This window comes from Scyliorhinus torazame, chromosome 15 (genome assembly GCF_047496885.1).
Source record: "Scyliorhinus torazame isolate Kashiwa2021f chromosome 15, sScyTor2.1, whole genome shotgun sequence".
Taxonomy (NCBI): Eukaryota; Metazoa; Chordata; class Chondrichthyes; order Carcharhiniformes; family Scyliorhinidae; genus Scyliorhinus; species Scyliorhinus torazame.
This window is the reverse complement of record NC_092721.1, coordinates 203,470,564-203,494,746: the sequence shown is the minus strand read 5'-3', so window position 1 is coordinate 203,494,746 and position 24,183 is coordinate 203,470,564. Positions and strand designations below refer to the sequence as shown.

The window sequence follows — 24,183 nt, the reverse complement described above, 5'->3', positions numbered from 1 at the left end:
GTGCCGAGGCTGGCAGCGGTCAGGAATGGACAATTTGGACCATATTTCTGTTCTGCCGCCATTCCTGCTGAATCCAGCTGTTGTCTGCCAGCTGTTCGACTTTCTCACTCCAGCAGCTCTGATCTGAGATTAACGCGACCTTCTACATCACAGACCTCTCAGTAAACCATGCTGTCAGCCATGGCTTTCTGCTCAGCCCTCCGGCCTCTCAAAGGGAATGGGTAACAAACGCACCCCAAAGACAGGAGCACAAAATCCAGACTGACATTCCCACTGAAGGAACGCTGCAGGGTCAGCATTCCGGTCTTTCAGTGAGATTTACAACTGAGGCACAACCAGCTCAAATACAGCATAAAACTCCCTCTAAACTCTCCTAGCTGTCCCCCATCAAACACTCCCAGGACAGGTACAGCACGGGGTTAGACACAGAGTAAAGCTCCCTCTACACTGTCCCCATCAAAAACTCCCAGGACAGGCACAGCACGGGGTTAGATACAGAGTAAAGCTCCCTCTACACTGTCCACATCAAACACTCCCAGGACAGGTACAGCACGGGGTTAGATACAGAGTAAAGCTCCCTCTACACTGTCCCCATCAAACACTCCCAGGACAGGTACAGCACGGGGCTACATACAGAGTAAAGCTCCCTCTACACTGTCCCCATCAAACACTCCCAGGACAGGTACAGCACTGGGTTAGATACAGAGTAAAGCTCCCTCTACACTGTCCACATCAAACACTCCCAGAACAGGTACAGCACGGGGCTAGATACAGAGTAAAGCTCCCTCTACACTGTCTCCATCAAACACTCCCAGGACAGGTACAGCATGGGGTTAGATACAGAGTAAAGCTCCCTCTACACTGTCCCCATCAAAAACTCCCAGGACAGGTACAGCACGGGGCTAGATACAGAGTAAAGCTCCCTCTACACTGTCTCCATCAAACACTCCCAGGACAGGTACAGCACGGGGTTAGATACAGAGTAAAGCTCCCTCTACACTACCTATGCCAGACATTGATAATGGTTCCATAACACGCAAATCCGAGGGCCTTTACATCAATGTAACAATTTTCCTGTCGAATCATGAACAGTTTGATAACGTGGACTTGTTCCATGTGGAGCTGGATGGAGGGATGGAGGCTGTTATTGATCTGGCTGCTGGAGAGAGCGATATGAATGATCAGATGTTGATGTAGCTGCTGAATATCCCATCAGCCACTTGTTGAGATTGGCTTGGATGCGCTCTGATTGATTTGTTTTCTGTTTGCACGCAGAGCAATAAGCCTGAGAAGGAATGGCCTGTGAAGAGTTTGAAGATCTATCTCGGTGTGAAGAAGAAATTTAAAGCACCGACATGGTAAGAATGTGGTGTCGAGTCTAACTGATCCGTACTGTTCCCGAGGGTTGGAGGGTTTGGGTAAGATTCTGTTGTCTGGCTGTCCCCGGGTCAGTCTTATTCGAAAACATTTACAGAAACAGACCATTCGGCCCAATTGGGCCATGCTGGTTTCTGGGCTCCACCGAGCCTCCTCTATATTGTTCACCTCAACGCGTCTCTGTCAAGTGAGTTCCACATTCTCCCCACTCTGTGGGGAAGTTTCTCCTGAACACCCGATTGGATTAATTCCTGACGGTCTTCTGTTGATGGCCCATGGTTCTGGTCTCGACCTGTCTACCCTGTCAATCCTTTTCAGAATCGTACCTGCGGACGTGGTGATATGCCTGTGAATAATATTACATGCACTCAGCAGTGCACCCTCCTACCAGCAGGTGGCATCAGACATCAGTCATGTGACATCCGGCTGCCGGCAGCAGGTTGTAAGGCGTACACGAGGACAGCCGCACATAAGGATAGTTCCAGGAGAGTCTACGTAACTCAATCAATAACTTGGTCTGCATAACTTTCTGATTGTTACCTTACCACGTGTCCATCAATAAATCATCATTCTAGTTAAGCCACCAGCAGTTCTGTAGATTCATTGCAAAGACAAGAACACGGGACACAACAGTGGAGTAAAGGGTTAATGCTTACGTTAATTAAGTAATGATGTTAATGATGATGTTGGCACGATATTAGGGTCAGATGAGCAAGAGGCTCCAAGCCAGCAAGGACCAGAACGGTTAGTGTCCCGAGAACGATATACTTACCGTACCGTGTAAATAAATAGTTTCAAGAAAAACAAAATAGTGACTATCTCCCAGTCACTGCTGTGTAGCCAGAAAACTACACAACAATCCAAGCCATGGTGAAGTGTAAAAGACCGAAACACGACAAGACCTCGATCAGGTCACCCTTCACTTTTCAAAAGAAAAGATCTCCAGACTGTTAAACCTTTCCTCAATCAATGATCTTTATTCTCACGAGTAGGCTTACATTAACACTGCAATGAAGTTACTGTGAAAATCCCTTAGTCGCCACATTCCGGCGCCTGTTCGGGTACACTGAGGGAGAATTCAGAATGTCCAATTCACCTAACAGCACGTCTTTCGGGACTTGTGGGAGGAAACCGGAGCACCCGGAGGAAACCCACGCAGACACGGGGAGAACGTGCAGACTCCGCACAGACAGTGGCCCAAGCCAGGAATCGAACCCGGGTCCTGTCATAATATACACCAGTATATCATGGTGCAGATACACACTGATGGACGCACAGTGGGACCAATCAACACACACAACACCGCAGCCAATCACCAGTTAGAGCACACGCACTACAAAGACAGGGGGCATCAGAGTTCCCACTCATTCGAGTTGCAGCTAGCTAGGAGGACAGAGCTCACAGCCTGTAACACAGACATTCACCATGTGCTGAGTGTATCGACTGGTTAGGACAAGGCAAAGATCTTTAGTTAAAGCTCGTATTGTATTAACCCACAGTCTGAGTATGTTTAAACAGTTAATGATTCAATAAAATAGTGTTGCACTATTTTAAGTGTTGGTGGCCTGTATGTGTTCCACGGACCCAGAGCGCCCAACACAACATGATACCAGGAGTTGAGGGATATTAGCACTTCTTAGACCTACCTGCAAGTGATCTGCCTTCCGCCAGCATTCCGTCATCCTGCAACATGGACAACATCAGCCCGCCGCCGCCGCTCCGCATCGCCGGCAACCTTGGGGCCAACTGGAAGATTTTCAAACAGCGCTTCCAGCTCTTCCTCGAAGCCACGGACAGGGAGGGCGCCTCGGACACCAGAAAGATTGCCCTTCTCCTCCCCACGGCCGGGGACCATGCCATCCACATTTTCAATTCTCTCACCTTTGCGGATGATGAAGACAAAACAAAGTTCAAGACGGTCCTCCTCAAGTTTGACACTCACTGCAGCGTAGAGGTGAATGAAAGTTTTGAGCGCCACGTGTTCCAACAGCGTTTACAGGGTAAGGGTGAACCTTTCCAATCCTTTCTCACCCACCTCCGCATCCTTGCGCAGTCTTGCAGCTACGGGCCCACCTCTGACTCCATGATACGCGTCCAGATCGTTTTCGGTGTTCAGTCGGACCCCCTACGTCAGCAGCTCCTCGAGGTAAAACAGCTCACCCTAGCGACCGCCATCGAGACCTGTGTCTTACACGAAAACGCCACGAGTCGATATTCCCACATCCAAGCGGCTGAAACGGCGCGGCAAGTTCCCCACGAGGCGGAACGGGTCCAAGTGATTGAGCACCTCCAGGGCCTCAGCCTGGATGAGGGTGGCAATTTTGCGCGCTTTTCGTGGACTCCCTCGCTTGTGCGCACCAAACGAGGGGACGGCGACGTAAGGAACGTAATGCGCAGGCACGCACCACGCACGACCGCACCGCAATGCGTGGTGGCACAGGGAACGTGCTGACGCTACGACGTGCGGCAACTGTGGCTCCGCCAATTTAAAACGGCAATGCCCTGCAAAATCTCAACAATGCCTACGATGTGGCAGACTTGGCCACTATGCTGCCTTCTGCCGAGCAGCTCAGCCTGCCAACTCATATCGCTTCAGCAAACCTCGCAGGAATGTCCGGGCCATTCAACCCACGGTCACCGAGTCCGACGCGGACCTCCCACACAGCAGTGACATCGAGGACCCCAAGGCACCTTTTCGAGTCGGTGTCGTGACAAAAAACAGGCTGTCCCCGAAGCAAAGACACCAGCCGCTGTCGGTATACAGCATCGATCCGGACGATGAGCGGTGTGCCACCCTGACGGTCAACCAGTCCCAAATTCGATTCCGCCTGGACACTGGTGCCTCCGCCAATCTCATTGCGCGGTCTGACTTCCAAAGCCTTCGTGTCAAACCAGCCATCCTGCCATCAGCCTGCCAGCTATTAGATTACAATGGCAATGCCATTGCTGCCAGCGGCTCATGCCAACTTGAAGTGACGCACAGGTTACGCAAAGCCATCCTTTCGAGATCGTGGGCTCCTCGAAAGCCTCCCTGCTTGGCGTGCAGGCATGCAAGCTGTTGAACCTAATTCAGAGAGTGCACTGTCTCTCTCCTGATGACACGTCTGCCCTTCAGGACACCGACTTCAGGGCGCAACTCAACACCATCATCGACTAGCACCGCAACATCTTTGAAGGCATGGGCAGGCTCCCATACACCTACAAGATCCTACTCAAACAGAACGCCACGCCTGTGGTGCATGCACCTCGCAGAGTCCCAGCACCCCTCAAGGACCGCCTCAAGTAGCAGCTGCAGGACCTCCAGGACCAAGGAGTGATCTCCAGAGTCACGGAACCAACCGACTGGGTCAGTTCCACGGTGTGTGTAAAAAGCCTTCCGGCGAGCTGAGAATTTGCATTGATTCCAAGGATCTGAATCGCAATATCATGAGGGGGCATTATCCAATTCCTAAGCGCGAAGAGATCACATGCGAGATGGCTCACGCCAAGCTCTTCACCAAACTCGACGCCTCGAAAGGATTCTGGCAAATCCAGCTCGACAAATCCAGCAGGAAACTGTGTACATTCAATACCCCCTTTGGCAGATATTGTTACAACAGAATGCCGTTTGAGATCATATCTGCTTCTGAAGTGTTCCACAGGATCATGGAACTAATGATGGAACGCATTGAAGGTGTTCGCGTTTATGTCGATGACATAATCATTTGGTCCACCACCCCGCAGGAGCATGTCAGTCGCCTCCAGCGCGTTTTCAAACGCATACGTGAGCAGGGCCTACGCCTCAACAGGGCCAAATGCTCTTTTGGTCAGACGGAACTCAAGTTCCTCGGGGACCACATCTCCCAGTTGGGTGTGCGGCCGGATGCGGACAGGGTGGCTGCTATCACAGCCATGAAAACTCCAGAGGACAAGAAGGCGGTCCTCCGATTTCTGGACAAGGTCAACGTTTTAGGGAAGTTCATCCCTAACCTCGCCTCTCATACCACGGCTCTCAGGAACCTGGTCAGGAAGTCTTCCTGCCCACGAGCACGAATGGAGAGAACTCAAAACCAAACTCACCACGGCCCCGGTCTTAGCTTTCTTTGATCCAGCAAAAGAGACCAAAATTTTGACCGATGCCAGCCAATCCGGCATTGGGGCAGTGCTCCTGCAACACGATGAGGCCTCATCATGGGCCCCCGTTGCATATGCGTCACGCGCCATGACCCCCACGGAACAGCGCTACGCGCAGATAGAAAAGGAGTGCCTGGGCCTTCTGACCGATGTGGTTAAGTTTCACGATTATGTCTACGGGCTTCCTCAATTCACCGTCGAGACCGACCATCGCCCGCTGGTCAATATAATACAGAAAGACTTGAACGACATGACGCCTCGCCTCCAGTGTATTCTTCTCAAGCTCCGGCGATACGACTTCCAGCTGGTATACACCCCAGGCAAGGATCTCATCATTGCTGACGCTTTCTCCAGGGCAGTCAACACTCCGTGTGACCCAGTGGGATTCGTCTCCCAGGTTGACGCCCATGTGGCTTTCGTGGCCTCCAATTTACCTGCCACGGATGAACGCCTCGTCCAAATTCGCCGCAAGACGGCGGCTGACCCTTTGCTACAGCGTGTCATGCGCCACCTAACAGACGGGTGGCTCAAGAGCCAATGCCCGCAGTTCTATAATGTCAGAGATGATCTGGCAGTAGTAGATGGGGTTCTCCTGAAACTGGACCGCATTGTCATCCCGCATAGCATGCGCCAGCTCATCCTGGAACAGCTACACGAGGGCCACCTTGGCGTGGAAAAGTGCCGCCGACGGGCCCGAGAGGCAGTGTACTGGCCCGGCATTAATGACGACATCGCCAACACAGTGCTCAACTGCCCCACTTGTCAGCGCTTCCAGCCGGCCCAACCACGTGAGACCCTGCAGCCCCATGAGTTGGTCACGTCACCTTGGACCAAGGTGGGCATCGACTTGTTCCACGCGCTGGGCAGGGACTATGTCCTGATTGTAGACTACTTTTCAAACTACCCGGAGGTGTTACGTTTGCACGACATCACATCGTCTGCAGTCATCCGTGCCTGTAAGGACACGTTTGTACGACACGGCATCCCGCTCACGGTTATGTCGGACAATGGCCCCTGCTTCGCCAGCCAGGAATGGCCCAACTTTGCCAGGAGGTACAACTTTGTACATGTGACATCCAGTCCCCTCTACCCCCAATCCAACGGCAAAGCGGAGAAGGGAGTACATATAGTCAAACGGCTCCTCTGCAAGGCTGCCGATGCTGGGTCCGATTTCTACCTCGCCTTGCTGGCCGATCGCCCCGCCCCACTGTTCACTGGCCTGTCGCCAGCCCAGCTACTCATGGGTCGCACCCTGAGGACGACGGTGCCGTTCATTCATGTCCCAGACCTCGACCACGTTCCGGTCCTTCGACGGATGCAGCTGTCTCGTGCACAGCACAAGGCGGCTCATGACTCCCGTGCAGCTGATCTCCCTGCTCTGGCTCCAGATGACAACATCCGCGTCCATCTTCCGGATGGTGGCTGATCTGCAACCGCTGTTGCCCTTCGGCAGGTGGCCCCCCCGCTCGTTCCTGGTTCGTCTACCGGATGGCTCTATTCTGCGCCGCAATCGACGCGCCCTTCGTCTCGTTCCATGCTCGCTACGTGTCGCCTCGCCCTCCTGTTGACCCTGACCTGGACTATGCAGAGATCCCGGTCACTCTGCATCCTCCTCACTCTGACGCAGTCCAGGCCGCTCCTCAGCCGGCGGCTCCCGACCCACCCTTGAGGCGGTCAACCAGAATTCGGCGCCCACCTCAGACTTAATTTGTGAACTTTGTGGACTTATGGACTCTCTGGTCTGTTCTGTTCTTCCGTTTAATGGTTTGTATATAGTGTTCATCTCGTTACTCTTGTTGCATACTGTTTTTCTCCACCAGGCACCTTCCCACGTAAATAGCTTAGTTCTCATGCACATAGTCCTGTAAATATTTCGCACACACGTAGTCAGGGACATTCACCATACACTATTTATTGTCACGCAGGTATATTTTTTATAAAAGGGGGATGTCATAATATACACCAGTATATCATGGTGCAGACACACACTGATGGACACACAGTGGGACCAATCAACACACACAACACCGCAGCCAATCACCAGTGAGAGCACACGCACTATAAAGACAGTGGGCATCAGAGTTCCCGCTCATTAGAGTTGCAGCTAGCTAGGAGGACAGAGCTCACAGCCTGCAACACAGACATTCACTATGTGCTGAGTGCATCGACTGGTTAGGACAAGGCAAAGGTCTTTAGTTAAAGCTAGTATCGTGTTAACCCACAGTCAGAGTACGTTAAACAGTTAATGATTCGATAAAATAGTGTTCACTATTTCCAGTGTTGGTGACCTGTATGTGATCCAGAACACCCAACACATCAGGTCCCTGGAGCTGTGAGGCAGCAGCGCTAACCACCCTGTCACCCTGGACTTTTACAACAATCGGCAATGGTTTCATGGTCATCACAAGACTTTTAATTCCAGATGTTTATTGTTGTGGTGGTATTCGAACCGGGTCTCTGGAGTCACTATCTCAGTGACAATGCCACTCACCACTGCCTACCGAAATGCATGGCAGCACCTCAGCGTGTTCCTCCTGGTGTAGCGAAGGTTCAGGTTATTGGATTTGAGTATTTGAGGATTTTAAAATTAATTGAAAGAACAAATAACAAAGAAATGTACAGCACAGGAACAGGCCCTTCGGCCCTCCAAGCCCGTGCCGACCATGCTGCCCGACTAAACTACAATCTTCTACACTTCCTGGGTTTGTATCCCTCTATTCCCATCCTATTCATGTATTTGTCAAGATGCCCCTTAAATGTCACTATCGTCCCTGCTTCCACCACCTCCTCCGGTAGCGAGTTCCAGGCACCCACTACCCTCTGTGTAAAAAACTTGCCTCGTACATCTACTCTAAACTTTGCCCCTCTCACCTTAAACCTATGCCCCCTAGTAATTGACGCCTCTACCCTGGGGAAAAGCCTCTGACTATCCACTCTGTCTATGCCCCTCATAAATTTGTAGACCTCTATCAGGTCGCCCCTCAACCTCCTTCGTTCCAGTGAGAACAAACCGAGTTTATTCAATCGCTCCTCATAGCTAATGCCCTCCATACCAGGCAACATTCTGGTAAATCTCTTCTGCACCCTCTCTAAAGCCTCCACATCCTTCTGGTAGTGTGGCGACCAGAATTGAACACTAGACTCAATAGAAACTTTCTCTATTAATTGGGGACATCGATCAGAGACCATGTGTTCTGATGAGAAGTTAGGAAACATGTTTTCACACACATCTCCCACAGATCAGTAGATGCCAGCTCAGTGAACCATCTTTAGGTCTGAAATTTTAAGATAGAAAAGGTTATGGAGCCAAGGCGGGTGAGTGGAGTTGGGATCAGCAAGGCGGAACAGCTTTGAGGGGCTGAATGATGTCCTGTTCTTGACTCTGGCCTCTGGGTAATAAAATAGCAAAATTGGTGTCCAGGTATGTGTTGCACTTTGCCTTCCTGCCTCTCCCAGCTCGGGTTATACTGTCCTTGTTTTCCTGTCTGCTTCCATTCCTTTCCTCCCCTACCTCTACTCTCCCTTTCCCCTCATCCCGTCCCCTCCCCTCGCCCTCTCACCCCTCCTCTCCCCCTCCAACTCTCTGTCCCCCTCCTCCTCCCATTCATCCACTCTTCCTCCTCTTGTCCCCCCTCCCTCTCTCTCTGTCTTTCCCTCTTCCTTTAACCGTGCCTTTGTACAATTTCTGTCTGACCCTTACTGTATTACAGAAGATAACCTCATCTGTGTTTTGCATCAATTATGGATTGCTAAGAACAGTATTTGGAAATATTGACTATCGGGTCCAATGAAGGAAAGAACTTCCATTTCTTTTTCAAAATAAATTTAGAGTACCCAATTCTTTTTTTCCAATTAAGGGGCAATTTAGCGTGGCCAATCCACCTAGCCTGCACATCTTTGGGTTGTGGGGGCGAAACCCACGCAGACACGGGGAGAATGTGCAAACTCCACACGGACAGTGACCCAGAGCTGGGATCGAACCTGGGACCTCGGCGCCGTGAGGCAACAGTGCTAACCCACTGCGCCACCCTGCTGCCCCAGAACTTGCATTTCTATAGCACCATTCACATCCTCACGTTGCCCCAAAGTGCTTTATAGCCAAGAGAGTGTAGTAGCTGTAAGCACAATGCAGCAACTGGCCTGTGCACTGCAAGATCTCACAGATAGCAATGTGAATGTGGCCGGGTTAATCATTTTTGTGACGTTCATTGAGGGATAAATACTGGCCAGGCCAACAGAAATGCCCATCACTAATTGTCCTGAGTAGGTGGTGGTGAATGGCCTTTTTGAACCGCTGATGTGGTGGTGTAGGTACACCCATTGTGCTGTCGGAGGGAGGTCCAGGTTTTGTCCCAGCGACATATTTCCAAGTCAGGATGGTGGGTGACTTGGTGGGGAACCTCCAGGTGGTGGGGCTCCCAGGAATCTGCTGCCCTTGGTGTGACACATACAGTATTTAATTACCAGGTTATAATTTAACAATTTTTACCACGGGACGCTGCATTGAATGATGGGCACAGTATTTGGAAGGCCTGGCCATGAAGATCTCCATTTTGAAATGTCGTTGTGTCTTCTTTGTTTCAGTTGGGGATTCACCATTGTTTATGAAAACAAAGAAAAGAATGAGAAACAACACTGGTGAGTAAGGGGCAACAAACAGTGAGTAAATCTCCCCAGGGTATCTGTGACTCTACATATAAACCCCCCTGAACCCCTCAATTAGATTCCAGTCTGTAACTCTCTCCTGGGTACCTGTTACTCTACATATAAACCCCCCTGAACCCCTCAATTAGATTCCAGTCTGTAACTCTCTCCCGGGTACCTGTTACTCTACATATAAACCACCATGAACCCCTCGATTAGATTCCAGTCTGTAACTCACTCCAGGGTATCTGTTACTCTACATATAAACCCACCTGAACCCCTCGATTAGATTCAAGTCTGTAACACACTCCCGGGTATCTGTTACTCTACATATAAACCCACCTGAACCCCTCGATTAGATTCCAGTCTGCAACTCATTCCCGGGTATCTGTTATTCTATATATAAACCACCCTGAACCTCTCGATTAGATTCCAGTCTGTAACTCATTCCCGGGTATCTGTTATTCTATATATAAACCACCCTGAACCTCTCGATTAGATTCCACTCTGTAACTCACACCCGGATATCTGTTATTCTACATATAAAACCCCCTGAACCCCTCGATTAGATTCCAGTCTGTAACTCACTCCAGGGTATCTGTTATTCTATATATACACCCCGAACCCCTCGATTAAATTCCAGTCTGTAACTCACTCCAGGGTATCTGTTATTCTATATATACACCCCGAACCCCTCGATTAGATTCCAGTCTGTAACTCACTCCAGGGCATCTGTTATTCTATATATACACCCTGAACCCCTCGATTAGATTCCAGCCTGTAACTCTCTCCCGGGTATCTGTTATTCTATATATAAACCATCCCGAACCCCTTGATTAGATTCCAGTCTGTAACTCACTCCCGGGTATCTGTCATTCTATATATAAACCACCCCGAGCCCCTCGATTAGATTCCAGTCTGTAACTCTCTCCAGGGTATCTGTTACTCTACATATAAACCACCCTGAAACCCCTGATTAGATTCCAGTCTGTAACTCTCTCCCGGGTATCTGTTATTCTATATATAAACCCTCCAGAACGTCTCGATTAGATTCCAGTCTGTAACACACTCCCGGGTATCTGTTACTCTACATATAAATCACCCTGACCCCCTCGATTAGATTCCAGTCTGTACCTCACTCCCGTGTATCTGTTACTCTACATATAAACCCTCCTGAACCCCTCGATTAGATTCCAGTCTGTAACTCTCTCCCAGGTATCTGTTACTCTACATATAAACCCCCATAATCTCTCGATTAGATTCCAGTCTGTAACTCACTCCCGGGGATCTGTTATTCTATATATAAATAACCCTGAACCCCTCGATTAGATTCCAGTCTGTAACTCTCCCAGGTAACTGTTACTCTACATATAAACCACCCTGAACCACTCGATTAGATTCCAGTCTGTAACTCACTCCCGGGGATCTGTTATTCTATATATAAACCCCCACTGAACCCCTCGATTAGATTCCAGTCTGTAACTCACTCCGGGGTATCTGTTATTCTATATAGAAACCACCCCAAACCCCTCGATTAGATTCCAGTTTCTAACTCACTCCCGGGTATCTGTTACTCTATATATAAACCACCCGAGCCCCTCGAATAGATTCCAGTCTGTAACTCACTCCCGGGTATCTGTTATTCGAGATGTAAACCCAACTGAACCCCTCGATTAGATTCCAGTCTGTAACCCACTGCCGGGTATCTGTTATTCTATATATAAACAACCCTGAACCCCTCGATTAGATTCCAGTCTGTAACTCACTCCCGGGGATCTGTTACTCTACATATAAACCCACCTGAACCCCTCGATTAGATTCCAGTCTGTAACTCACTCCCGGGTATCTGTTACTCTACATTTAAACCCACTTGAACCCCTCGATTAGATTCCAGTCTGTAACTCACCCCCGCGTATATGTTACTCTACATATAAACCCACCTGAACCCCTCGATTAGATTCCAGTCTGTAACTCACTCCCGGGTATCTGTTACTCTACATATAAACCACCCCGAGCCCCTCGATTAGATTCCAGTCTGTAACTCACTCCGGGGTATCTGTTATTCTATATAGAAACCACCCCGAACCACTCGATTAGATTCCAGTCTGTAACTCACTCCCGGGTATCTGTTATTCTATATATAAACAATCCTGAACCCCTCGATTAGATTCCAGTCTGTAACTCACTCCCGGGGATCCGTTATTCTATATATAAACCCACCTGAACCCCTCGATTAGTTTCCAGTTCGTAACTGACTCCCGGGTATCTGTTATTCTATATAGAAACCGCCCTGAACCCCTCGATTAGATTCCAGTCTGTAACTCACTCCCGGGTATCTGTTACTCTACATATAAACCCACCTGAACCCCTCGATTAGATTCCAGTCTGTAACTCACTCCCGCGTATATATTACTCTCCATATAAACCCACCTGAACCCCTCGATTAGATTCCAGTCTGTAACTCACTCCCGGGTATCTGTTACTCTACATATAAACCCACCTGAACCCCTCGATTAGATTCCAGTCTGTAACTCATTCCCGGGTCTTTGTTATTCTATATATAAACCACCCTGAACCTCTCGATTAGATTCCAGTCTGTAACTCACTCCCGGATATCTGTTATTCTACATACAAACCCCCCGAACCCCTCGATTAGGTTCCAGTCTGTAACTCTCTCCAGGGTATCTGTTATTCTATATATAAACCCCCTGAACCCCTCGATTAGATTCCAGTCTGTAACTCTCTCCAGGGTATCTGTTACTCTACATATAAACCACCCTGAACCCCTCGATTAGATTCCCGTCTGTAACTCTCTGCAGGGTATCTGTTACACTACATATAAACCACCCTGAAACCCTCGATTAGATTCCAGTCTGTAACTCACTCCCGGGTATCTGTTACCCTATATATAAACCATCCCGAACCCCTTGATTAGATTCCCGTCTGTAACTCACTCCCGGGTATCTGTTATTCTATATATAAACCGCCCCGAACCCCTCAATTAGATTCCAGTCTGTAACTCACTCCCGGGTATCTGTTACTCTACATATAAACCCACCTGAACCCCTCGATTAGATTCCAGTCTGTAACTCACTCCCGGGTATCTGTTACTCTACATATAAACCCACCTGAACCCCTCGATTAGATTCCAGTCTGTAACTCACCCCCGCGTATATGTTACTCTACATATAAACCCACCTGAACCCCTCGATTAGATTCCAGTCTGTAACTCATTCCCGGGTCTTTGTTATTCTATATATAAGCCACCCTGAACCTCTCGATTAGATTCCAGTCTGTAACTCACTCCCGGACATCTGTTATTCTACATACAAACCTCCCGAACCCCTTGATTAGATTCCAGTCTGTAACTCTCTCCCGGGTATCTGTTACTCTACATATAAACCCACCTGAACCCCTCGATTAGATTCCAGTCTGTAACTCACCCCCGCGTATATGTTACTCTACATATAAACCCACCTGAACCCCTCGATTAGATTCCAGTCTGTAACTCACTCACGGGTATCTGTTACTCTACATATAAACCCACCTGAACCCCTCGATTAGATTCCAGTCTGTAACTCATTCCCGGGTCTTTGTTATTCTATATATAAACCACCCTGAACCTCTCGATTAGATTCCAGTCTGTAACTCACTCCCAGATATCTGTTATTCTACATACAAACCCCCCGAACCCCTTGATTAGATTCCAGTCTGTAACTCTCTCCCGGGTATCTGTTACTCTACATATAAACCCACCTGAACCCCTCGATTAGATTCCAGTCTGTAACTCACCCCCGCGTATATGTTACTCTACATATAAACCCACCTGATCCCCTCGATTAGATTCCAGTCTGTAACTCACTCACGGGTATCTGTTACTCTACATATAAACCCACCTGAACCCCTCGATTAGATTCCAGTCTGTAACTCATTCCCGGGTCTTTGTTATTCTATATATAAACCACCCTGAACCTCTCGATTAGATTCCAGTCTGTAACTCACTCCCGGATATCTGTTATTCTACATACAAACCCCCCGAACCCCTCGATTAGGTTCCAGTCTGTAACTCTCTCCAGGGTATCTGTTATTCTATATATAAACCCCCTGAACCCCTCGATTAGATTCCAGTCTGTAACTCTCTCCAGGGTATCTGTTACTCTACATATAAACCACCCTGAACCCCTCGATTAGATTCCCGTCTGTAACTCTCTGCAGGGTATCTGTTACACTACATATAAACCACCCTGAAACCCTCGATTAGATTCCAGTCTGTAACTCTCTCCCGGGTATCTGTTATTCTATATATAAACCACCCCGAACCCCTCGATTAGATTCCAGTCTGTAACTCACTCCCGGGTATCTGTTACCCTATATATAAACCATCCCGAACCCCTTGATTAGATTCCCGTCTGTAACTCACTCCCGGGTATCTGTTATTCTATATATAAACCGCCCCGAACCCCTCGATTAGATTCCAGTCTGTAACTCACTCCCGGGTATCTGTTACTCTACATATAAACTCACCTGAACCCCTCGATTAGATTCCAGTCTGTAACTCACTCCCGGGTATCTGTTACTCTACATATAAACCCACCTGAACCCCTCGAATAGATTCCAGTCTGTAACTCACCCCCGCGTATATGTTACTCTACATATAAACCCACCTGAACCCCTCGATTAGATTCCAGTCTGTAACTCATTCCCGGGTCTTTGTTATTCTATATATAAGCCACCCTGAACCTCTCGATTAGATTCCAGTCTGTAACTCACTCCCGGATATCTGTTATTCTACATACAAACCTCCCGAACCCCTTGATTAGATTCCAGTCTGTAACTCTCTCCCGGGTATCTGTTACTCTACATATAAACCCACCTGAACCCCTCGATTAGATTCCAGTCTGTAACTCACCCCCGCGTATATGTTACTCTACATATAAACCCACCTGAACCCCTCGATTAGATTCCAGTCTGTAACTCACTCACGGGTATCTGTTACTCTACATATAAACCCACCTGAACCCCTCGATTAGATTCCAGTCTGTAACTCATTCCCGGGTCTTTGTTATTCTATATATAAACCACCCTGAACCTCTCGATTAGATTCCAGTCTGTAACTCACTCCCAGATATCTGTTATTCTACATACAAACCCCCCGAACCCCTTGATTAGATTCCAGTCTGTAACTCTCTCCCGGGTATCTGTTACTCTACATATAAACCCACCTGAACCCCTCGATTAGATTCCAGTCTGTAACTCTCTCCAGGGTATCTGTTACTCTACATATAAACCACCCTGAACCCCTCGATTAGATTCCCGTCTGTAACTCTCTGCAGGGTATCTGTTACACTACATATAAACCACCCTGAAACCCTCGATTAGATTCCAGTCTGTAACTCTCTCCCGGGTATCTGTTATTCTATATATAAACCACCCCGAACCCCTCGATTAGATTCCAGTCTGTAACTCACTCCCGGGTATCTGTTACCCTATATATAAACCATCCCGAACCCCTTGATTAGATTCCCGTCTGTAACTCACTCCCGGGTATCTGTTATTCTATATATAAACCGCCCCGAACCCCTCGATTAGATTCCAGTCTGTAACTCACTCCCGGGTATCTGTTACTCTACATATAAACCCACCTGAACCCCTCGATTAGATTCCAGTCTGTAACTCACTCCCGGGTATCTGTTACTCTACATATAAACCCACCTGAACCCCTCGATTAGATTCCAGTCTGTAACTCACCCCCGCGTATATGTTACTCTACATATAAACCCACCTGAACCCCTCGATTAGATTCCAGTCTGTAACTCATTCCCGGGTCTTTGTTATTCTATATATAAGCCACCCTGAACCTCTCGATTAGATTCCAGTCTGTAACTCACTCCCGGATATCTGTTATTCTACATACAAACCTCCCGAACCCCTTGATTAGATTCCAGTCTGTAACTCTCTCCCGGGTATCTGTTACTCTACATATAAACCCACCTGAACCCCTCGATTAGATTCCAGTCTGTAACTCACCCCCGCGTATATGTTACTCTACATATAAACCCACCTGAACCCCTCGATTAGATTCCAGTCTGTAACTCACTCACGGGTATCTGTTACTCTACATATAAACCCACCTGAACCCCTCGATTAGATTCCAGTCTGTAACTCACTCACGGGTATCTGTTACTCTACATATAAACCCACCTGAACCCCTCGATTAGATTCCAGTCTGTAACTCATTCCCGGGTCTTTGTTATTCTATATATAAACCACCCTGAACCTCTCGATTAGATTCCAATCTGTAACTCACTCCCGGATATCTGTTATTCTACATACAAACCCCCCGAACCCCTCGATTAGATTCCAGTCTGTAACTCTCTCCAGGGTATCTGTTATTCTATATATAAACCCCCTGAACCCCTCGATTAGATTCCAGTCTGTAACTCTCTGCAGGGTATCTGTTACACTACATATAAACCACCCTGAAACCCTCGATTAGATTCCAGTCTATAACTCTCTCCCGGGTATCTGTTATTCTATATATAAACCACCCCGAACCCCTCGATTAGATTCCAGTCTGTAACTCACTCCCGGGTATCTGTTACTCTATATATAAATCATCCCGAACCCCTTGATTAGATTCCAGTCTGTAACACACTCCCGGGTATCTGTTATTCTATATATAAACGCTCCAGAACGTCTCGATTAGATTTCCGTCTGTAACTCACTCCCGGGGATCTGTTATTCTATATATAAACAACCCTGAACCCCTCGATTAGATTCCAGTCTGTAACTCACTCCCGAGTATCTGTTATTCTATATATAAACCACCCCGAACCCCTCGATTAGATTCCAGTCTGTAACTCACTCCCGGGTATCTGTTACTCTATATATAAATCATCCCGAACCCCTTGATTAGATTCCAGTCTGTAACACACTCCCGGGTATCTGTTATTCTATATATAAACGCTCCAGAACGTCTCGATTAGATTTCCGTCTGTAACTCACTCCCGGGGATCTGTTATTCTATATATAAACAACCCTGAACCCCTCGATTAGATTCCAGTCTGTAACTCACTCCCGAGTATCTGTTATTCTATATATAAACAACCCTGAACCCCTCGATTAGAGTCCAGTCTGTAACTCTCTCCCAGGTATCTGTTACTCTACATATAAACCCCCATAATCTCTCGATTAGATTCCAGTCTGTAACTCACTCCCGGGTATCTGTTATTTAACATATAAACCCACCAGAACCCCTCGATTAGATTCCAGTTTGTAACTCACTCCCGGGTATCTGTTACTCTATATATAAACCACCCCGAGCCCCTCGATTAGATTCCAGTCTGTAACTCACTCCCGGGTATCTGTTACTCTACATATAAACCCACCTGAACCCCTCGATTAGATTCCAGTCTGTAACATACTCCCGGGTATCTGTTACTCTACATATAAACCCACCTGAACCCCTCGATTAGATTCCAGTCTGTAACTCACCCCCGCGTATATGTTACTCTACATATAAACCCACCTGAACCCCTCGATTAGATTCCAGTCTGTAACTCACCCCCGCGTATATGTTACTCTACATATAAACCCACCTGAACCCCTCGATTAGATTCCAGTCTGTAACTCATTCCCGGGTCTTTGTTATTCTATATATAAACCACCCTGAACCTCTCGATTAGATTCCAGTCTGTAACTCACTCCCGGATATCTGTTATTCTACATACAAACCCCCCGAGCCCCTCGATTAGATTCCAGTCTGTAACTCTCTCCCAGGTATCTGTTACTCTACATATAAACCCCCATAATCTCTCGATTAGATTCCAGTCTGTAACTCACTCCCGGGGATCTGTTATTCTATATATAAATAACCCTGAACCCCTCGATTAGATTCCAGTCTGTAACTCTCCCAGGTAACTGTTACTCTACATATAAACCACCCTGAACCACTCGATTAGATTCCAGTCTGTAACTCACTCCCGGGGATCTGTTATTCTATATATAAACCCCCACTGAACCCCTCGATTAGATTCCAGTCTGTAACTCACTCCGGGGTATCTGTTATTCTATATAGAAACCACCCCAAACCCCTCGATTAGATTCCAGTTTCTAACTCACTCCCGGGTATCTGTTACTCTATATATAAACCACCCGAGCCCCTCGAATAGATTCCAGTCTGTAACTCACTCCCGGGTATCTGTTATTCGAGATGTAAACCCAACTGAACCCCTCGATTAGATTCCAGTCTGTAACTCACTGCCGGGTATCTGTTATTCTATATATAAACAACCCTGAACCCCTCGATTAGATTCCAGTCTGTAACTCACTCCCGGGGATCTGTTACTCTACATATAAACCCACCTGAACCCCTCGATTAGATTCCAGTCTGTAACTCACTCCCGGGTATCTGTTACTCTACATTTAAACCCACTTGAACCCCTCGATTAGATTCCAGTCTGTAACTCACCCCCGCGTATATGTTACTCTACATATAAACCCACCTGAACCCCTCGATTAGATTCCAGTCTGTAACTCACTCCCGGGTATCTGTTACTCTACATATAAACCACCCCGAGCCCCTCGATTAGATTCCAGTCTGTAACTCACTCCGGGGTATCTGTTATTCTATATAGAAACCACCCCGAACCACTCGATTAGATTCCAGTCTGTAACTCACTCCCGGGTATCTGTTATTCTATATATAAACAATCCTGAACCCCTCGATTAGATTCCAGTCTGTAACTCACTCCCGGGGATCCGTTATTCTATATATAAACCCACCTGAACCCCTCGATTAGTTTCCAGTTTGTAACTGACTCCCGGGTATCTGTTATTCTATATAGAAACCGCCCCGAACCCCTCGATTAGATTCCAGTCTGTAACTCACTCCCGGGTATCTGTTACTCTACATATAAACCCACCTGAACCCCTCGATTAGATTCCAGTCTGTAACTCACTCCCGCGTATATATTACTCTCCATATAAACCCACCTGAACCCCTCGATTAGATTCCAGTCTGTAACTCACTCCCGGGTATCTGTTACTCTACATATAAACCCACCTGAACCCCTCGATTAGATTCCAGTCTGTAACTCATTCCCGGGTCTTTGTTATTCTATATATAAACCACCCTGAACCTCTCGATTAGATTCCAGTCTGTAACTCACTCCCGGATATCTGTTATTCTACATACAAACCCCCCGAACCCCTCGATTAGGTTCCAGTCTGTAACTCTCTCCAGGGTATCTGTTATTCTATATATAAACCCCCTGAACCCCTCGATTAGATTCCAGTCTGTAACTCTCTCCAGGGTATCTGTTACTCTACATATAAACCACCCTGAACCCCTCGATTAGATTCCCGTCTGTAACTCTCTGCAGGGTATCTGTTACACTACATATAAACCACCCTGAAACCCTCGATTAGATTCCAGTCTGTAACTCACTCCCGGGTATCTGTTACCCTATATATAAACCATCCCGAACCCCTTGATTAGATTCCCGTCTGTAACTCACTCCCGGGTATCTGTTATTCTATATATAAACCGCCCCGAACCCCTCAATTAGATTCCAGTCTGTAACTCACTCCCGGGTATCTGTTACTCTACATATAAACCCACCTGAACCCCTCGATTAGATTCCAGTCTGTAACTCACTCCCGGGTATCTGTTACTCTACATATAAACCCACCTGAACCCCTCGATTAGATTCCAGTCTGTAACTCACCCCCGCGTATATGTTACTCTACATATAAACCCACCTGAACCCCTCGATTAGATTCCAGTCTGTAACTCATTCCCGGGTCTTTGTTATTCTATATATAAGCCACCCTGAACCTCTCGATTAGATTCCAGTCTGTAACTCACTCCCGGACATCTGTTATTCTACATACAAACCTCCCGAACCCCTTGATTAGATTCCAGTCTGTAACTCTCTCCCGGGTATCTGTTACTCTACATATAAACCCACCTGAACCCCTCGATTAGATTCCAGTCTGTAACTCACCCCCGCGTATATGTTACTCTACATATAAACCCACCTGAACCCCTCGATTAGATTCCAGTCTGTAACTCACTCACGGGTATCTGTTACTCTACATATAAACCCACCTGAACCCCTCGATTAGATTCCAGTCTGTAACTCATTCCCGGGTCTTTGTTATTCTATATATAAACCACCCTGAACCTCTCGATTAGATTCCAGTCTGTAACTCACTCCCAGATATCTGTTATTCTACATACAAACCCCCCGAACCCCTTGATTAGATTCCAGTCTGTAACTCTCTCCCGGGTATCTGTTACTCTACATATAAACCCACCTGAACCCCTCGATTAGATTCCAGTCTGTAACTCACCCCCGCGTATATGTTACTCTACATATAAACCCACCTGATCCCCTCGATTAGATTCCAGTCTGTAACTCACTCACGGGTATCTGTTACTCTACATATAAACCCACCTGAACCCCTCGATTAGATTCCAGTCTGTAACTCATTCCCGGGTCTTTGTTATTCTATATATAAACCACCCTGAACCTCTCGATTAGATTCCAGTCTGTAACTCACTCCCGGATATCTGTTATTCTACATACAAACCCCCCGAACCCCTCGATTAGGTTCCAGTCTGTAACTCTCTCCAGGGTATCTGTTATTCTATATATAAACCCCCTGAACCCCTCGATTAGATTCCAGTCTGTAACTCTCTCCAGGGTATCTGTTACTCTACATATAAACCACCCTGAACCCCTCGATTAGATTCCCGTCTGTAACTCTCTGCAGGGTATCTGTTACACTACATATAAACCACCCTGAAACCCTCGATTAGATTCCAGTCTGTAACTCTCTCCCGGGTATCTGTTATTCTATATATAAACCACCCCGAACCCCTCGATTAGATTCCAGTCTGTAACTCACTCCCGGGTATCTGTTACCCTATATATAAACCATCCCGAACCCCTTGATTAGATTCCCGTCTGTAACTCACTCCCGGGTATCTGTTATTCTATATATAAACTCACCTGAACCCCTCGATTAGATTCCAGTCTGTAACTCACTCCCGGGTATCTGTTACTCTACATATAAACCCACCTGAACCCCTCGAATAGATTCCAGTCTGTAACTCACCCCCGCGTATATGTTACTCTACATATAAACCCACCTGAACCCCTCGATTAGATTCCAGTCTGTAACTCATTCCCGGGTCTTTGTTATTCTATATATAAGCCACCCTGAACCTCTCGATTAGATTCCAGTCTGTAACTCACTCCCGGATATCTGTTATTCTACATACAAACCTCCCGAACCCCTTGATTAGATTCCAGTCTGTAACTCTCTCCCGGGTATCTGTTACTCTACATATAAACCCACCTGAACCCCTCGATTAGATTCCAGTCTGTAACTCACCCCCGCGTATATGTTACTCTACATATAAACCCACCTGAACCCCTCGATTAGATTCCAGTCTGTAACTCACTCACGGGTATCTGTTACTCTACATATAAACCCACCTGAACCCCTCGATTAGATTCCAGTCTGTAACTCATTCCCGGGTCTTTGTTATTCTATATATAAACCACCCTGAACCTCTCGATTAGATTCCAGTCTGTAACTCACTCCCAGATATCTGTTATTCTACATACAAACCCCCCGAACCCCTTGATTAGATTCCAGTCTGTAACTCTCTCCCGGGTATCTGTTACTCTACATATAAACCCACCTGAACCCCTCGATTAGATTCCAGTCTGTAACTCTCTCCAGGGTATCTGTTACTCTACATATAAACCACCCTGAACCCCTCGATTAGATTCCCGTCTGTAACTCTCTGCAGGGTATCTGTTACACTACATATAAACCACCCTGAAACCCTCGATTAGATTCCAGTCTGTAACTCTCTCCCGGGTATCTGTTATTCTATATATAAACCACCCCGAACCCCTCGATTAGATTCCAGTCTGTAACTCACTCCCGGGTATCTGTTACCCTATATATAAACCATCCCGAACCCCTTGATTAGATTCCCGTCTGTAACTCACTCCCGGGTATCTGTTATTCTATATATAAACCGCCCCGAACCCCTCGATTAGATTCCAGTCTGTAACTCACTCCCGGGTATCTGTTACTCTACATATAAACCCACCTGAACCCCTCGATTAGATTCCAGTCTGTAACTCACTCCCGGGTATCTGTTACTCTACATATAAACCCACCTGAACCCCTCGATTAGATTCCAGTCTGTAACTCACCCCCGCGTATATGTTACTCTACATATAAACCCACCTGAACCCCTCGATTAGATTCCAGTCTGTAACTCATTCCCGGGTCTTTGTTATTCTATATATAAGCCACCCTGAACCTCTCGATTAGATTCCAGTCTGTAACTCACTCCCGGATATCTGTTATTCTACATACAAACCTCCCGAACCCCTTGATTAGATTCCAGTCTGTAACTCTCTCCCGGGTATCTGTTACTCTACATATAAACCCACCTGAACCCCTCGATTAGATTCCAGTCTGTAACTCACCCCCGCGTATATGTTACTCTACATATAAACCCACCTGAACCCCTCGATTAGATTCCAGTCTGTAACTCACTCACGGGTATCTGTTACTCTACATATAAACCCACCTGAACCCCTCGATTAGATTCCAGTCTGTAACTCATTCCCGGGTCTTTGTTATTCTATATATAAACCACCCTGAACCTCTCGATTAGATTCCAGTCTGTAACTCACTCCCAGATATCTGTTATTCTACATACAAACCCCCCGAACCCCTTGATTAGATTCCAGTCTGTAACTCTCTCCCGGGTATCTGTTACTCTACATATAAACCCACCTGAACCCCTCGATTAGATTCCAGTCTGTAACTCACCCCCGCGTATATGTTACTCTACATATAAACCCACCTGAACCCCTCGATTAGATTCCAGTCTGTAACTCACTCACGGGTATCTGTTACTCTACATATAAACCCACCTGAACCCCTCGATTAGATTCCAGTCTGTAACTCATTCCCGGGTCTTTGTTATTCTATATATAAACCACCCTGAACCTCTCGATTAGATTCCAATCTGTAACTCACTCCCGGATATCTGTTATTCTACATACAAACCCCCCGAACCCCTCGATTAGATTCCAGTCTGTAACTCTCTCCAGGGTATCTGTTATTCTATATATAAACCCCCTGAACCCCTCGATTAGATTCCAGTCTGTAACTCTCTGCAGGGTATCTGTTACACTACATATAAACCACCCTGAAACCCTCGATTAGATTCCAGTCTATAACTCTCTCCCGGGTATCTGTTATTCTATATATAAACCACCCCGAACCCCTCGATTAGATTCCAGTCTGTAACTCACTCCCGGGTATCTGTTACTCTATATATAAATCATCCCGAACCCCTTGATTAGATTCCAGTCTGTAACACACTCCCGGGTATCTGTTATTCTATATATAAACGCTCCAGAACGTCTCGATTAGATTTCCGTCTGTAACTCACTCCCGGGGATCTGTTATTCTATATATAAACAACCCTGAACCCCTCGATTAGATTCCAGTCTGTAACTCACTCCCGAGTATCTGTTATTCTATATATAAACAACCCTGAACCCCTCGATTAGAGTCCAGTCTGTAACTCTCTCCCAGGTATCTGTTACTCTACATATAAACCCCCATAATCTCTCGATTAGATTCCAGTCTGTAACTCACTCCCGGGTATCTGTTATTTAACATATAAACCCACCAGAACCCCTCGATTAGATTCCAGTTTGTAACTCACTCCCGGGTATCTGTTACTCTATATATAAACCACCCCGAGCCCCTCGATTAGATTCCAGTCTGTAACTCACTCCCGGGTATCTGTTACTCTACATATAAACCCACCTGAACCCCTCGATTAGATTCCAGTCTGTAACATACTCCCGGGTATCTGTTACTCTACATATAAACCCACCTGAACCCCTCGATTAGATTCCAGTCTGTAACTCACCCCCGCGTATATGTTACTCTACATATAAACCCACCTGAACCCCTCGATTAGATTCCAGTCTG

General features: G+C 47.0%; 1 protein-coding gene across 1 annotated transcript in view; it reads left to right on the top strand.

Moving 5' to 3' along the window:
- LOC140392133 (arf-GAP with Rho-GAP domain, ANK repeat and PH domain-containing protein 1-like) overlaps positions 1-24,183 on the top strand; it is a 209,737-nt gene that overhangs the window by 148,941 nt on the left and 36,613 nt on the right. The window contains 2 exon segments of the mRNA XM_072477471.1: positions 1,276-1,358; positions 10,075-10,128. Of these exon segments, the coding sequence (XP_072333572.1) occupies positions 1,276-1,358; positions 10,075-10,128 (137 nt within the window).